The sequence below is a fragment of the Anopheles aquasalis genome, chromosome 2, assembly GCF_943734665.1.
Source record: "Anopheles aquasalis chromosome 2, idAnoAquaMG_Q_19, whole genome shotgun sequence".
NCBI lineage: Eukaryota > Metazoa > Arthropoda > Insecta > Diptera > Culicidae > Anopheles > Anopheles aquasalis.
In genome coordinates, this window is record NC_064877.1 from 35,420,001 (window position 1) to 35,422,500 (window position 2,500).

General features: G+C 47.3%; 1 protein-coding gene across 1 annotated transcript in view; it reads left to right on the forward strand.

Moving 5' to 3' along the window:
- LOC126571933 (nuclear hormone receptor HR96) overlaps window positions 1-2,500 on the forward strand; it is a 5,338-nt gene that overhangs the window by 1,457 nt on the left and 1,381 nt on the right. Inside the window, exons 2-4 of the mRNA XM_050230842.1 lie at window positions 1-1,180; window positions 2,220-2,429; window positions 2,493-2,500. The exon at window positions 1-1,180 is cut by the window's left edge and continues 1,311 nt beyond it; the exon at window positions 2,493-2,500 is cut by the window's right edge and continues 205 nt beyond it. Of these exons, the coding sequence (XP_050086799.1) occupies window positions 1-1,180; window positions 2,220-2,429; window positions 2,493-2,500 (1,398 nt within the window). The remainder of the gene's footprint in view (window positions 1,181-2,219; window positions 2,430-2,492) is intronic.

The following is a 2,500-nucleotide window of genomic DNA, read 5'->3' on the forward strand; positions in this document are numbered from 1 at the left end:
CCCGCGCGATGCAGTATTCATCATGTCGAAGATTATTCACTCGCAGTGTGATGCGCTGAAGCTGATAAGCCACTTCATAAGCGCACCTGGCGATGCACTTCAGATAATCAGCAAAATCATGAACTCCCCGCTGGACGCGCTGACGGTATTTGCACAGTTTATGAGCTCACCGACCGATGCCCTGCAGCTGATTGGGAAGATCGTTAGCTCACCCTCGGATGTGCTACAGTTTATGCAGCAGCTCATGAACCAACCGGAGGATGCGCTTCAGATCATGAACAAGTTTATGAGTTCGCCAGCCGAAGCGCTGCAGATGATCAACAAGATGATGAACCATTCCGATATAGTGAAAACGATCAAAGAGGCTGCCGATACATCGCAGAAGGATGACGATGATCAGCAGCACCGGCAGCCCCAACCAGAACAACGACCACCACCACCACCACCAGAAACCGTTCCTAGTGCGGCCGATCCGGCAGACACCGTATCCGAGCAGCAGCACCAGATGATACGCTCGCTGATGCAGGATTCAGTAACGCTCGAACCGGTTACCGCTACACCGATTAGTGCGTCCGCATCACCATCGTCAACCTCCAACTATGAACCACCGTTCAGCTCCATGCTCGACCCGTTACTATCGAGCACTACTCTGCATTCTGGTTCGACTGCAGCAGCAGCAGCAGCAGCCGCTGCTGCGGGAGGAGTTTATCATTCCGATCACAGGGCTATCGGTCCATCGCATTCCCCTCACTGCTCGACCGATATGGCCGATGTCATGTTTGCATCGAGCACGTTCGGGCAAGATCTTTCCAACCCGGCAGCAGCCATCACCGAACCGGCACCGGAAGATCTGGACATCTTTCAAGACATCGAAACGAAAGCGATTGCACCGAACTCGCTGGAATCGGTGCTGATGCAGGCCATCAAGCTGGAGTACGAAGGATACAATAGTGCACCGATTGGTGGTGGTGGTGGTGTAAGCGGTAGTAGTAGTGGTAGTGCTAGTGGTGCTAGTGGTATCAGTTTGGGACAACAAATAAGTTCCGTCGGTAGTAATAGCATCGAACTAAACGATGCTGAAAGAGCCAAGTTGAACGAGCTGATTGTGGCCAACAAGGCGCTCTACGCGCCCGTCGATGATGATCTGGCCTCTCTCATCTCGGATGACTGCAGAATAAAGGTAACATGGACAGACTTCTTTCAGTGAGTAGGTCTTACAATTCGATGTCAATCATGGAAAGGAATAAATTGGGTTTTCTATTGGCGAAGATTCTGATGATGTCTATTTTTCCAGACACCAGGGAAGCTTCCTCACGAATTACGTTTACGGCAACTTAGAAAGTTGCGGTTCAGATTGCTACAATATTTTGTTGAGTTATTGAGTCGATTATTTGCCACAATATTAGTTAAATGTACATTGCACTGTGCCTTGAAGAAGTAAGATTTAATAGTCACCTGGCAGCTCATGTTCTGACCTAAATAGAAATATGGTTGGTCAATCGCATAAGGGCAGACATTCTCAAAAAATAGATTATAGATTATTTAGCATACTTAGTTTGTTTCAAATACTGCAAAAGTAGTTGACGATGATTCAAAGGGTTATTTTAAGAGCAACAAAGAATAGCTATGCGGTTGTTAAGCAGTTGAGTGAAATGTAAAGACAACCACCAAAGAAAGATTTCTGCATGCACGCGATGGTTTTTTTTTGTTGGTCTTTTTCATTGTATTGGACCTTCAATTGGATGCCTCAATGTTTTATTGGAGACAAATCGCTGGCGGATTATTGTTACACTGCCATTCGATAAGCTCACCGGTCTCCGCTCGTGCAGACTGTCCTTTGCGCCCGCCGATCCCCACCAGATACGGTAACTCGACTGATTAGCCAACAGAAACACACCTGTTCCCTTCGTTGCACCTAAAATGTACCCAACAGCGGACATGAGGTGGTGTTTCTTCGCTTTTTTTTGTTGATGTTTTACCTCGGGCCAAAATGTCCCCAGATTATCGCGCCAACAGCGTGATAAGGGAGGTCGTTCTGTATCAGCAACCGGCGAGGTCTGTGCTACTTGCTCTTCTTTCACCAAACGATTTGGTATGTTGCGAGGCATTAGTCACTTTGGTTGCGACGCTTGTTACGCCCACGTTATCAGTAACGTTACAATCGAGTTTGCACGAGTTTTTGGGATATTTTGTCTTATCATTTGCTTATTTGTTTGCAGACCAACCAACCGCAACAGGATCCACAGCTGCTGAAGGTGATCAACCTCACTGCCATCGCCATACGACGGTTGATAAAGATGTCGAAGAAGATCAGTGCCTTCAAGAATATGTGCCAGGAGGATCAGTTGGCACTGTTGAAGGGAGGCTGTACGGAGATGATGATATTGCGATCGGCCATGCAGTACGACTGTGATAGAGCAACGTGGAAGGTAAGCTAGCTATTCTAACGGTCAATGTATTAACTATAATGCTGTTCACCGTTCTCTTCGTAGATTCCTCA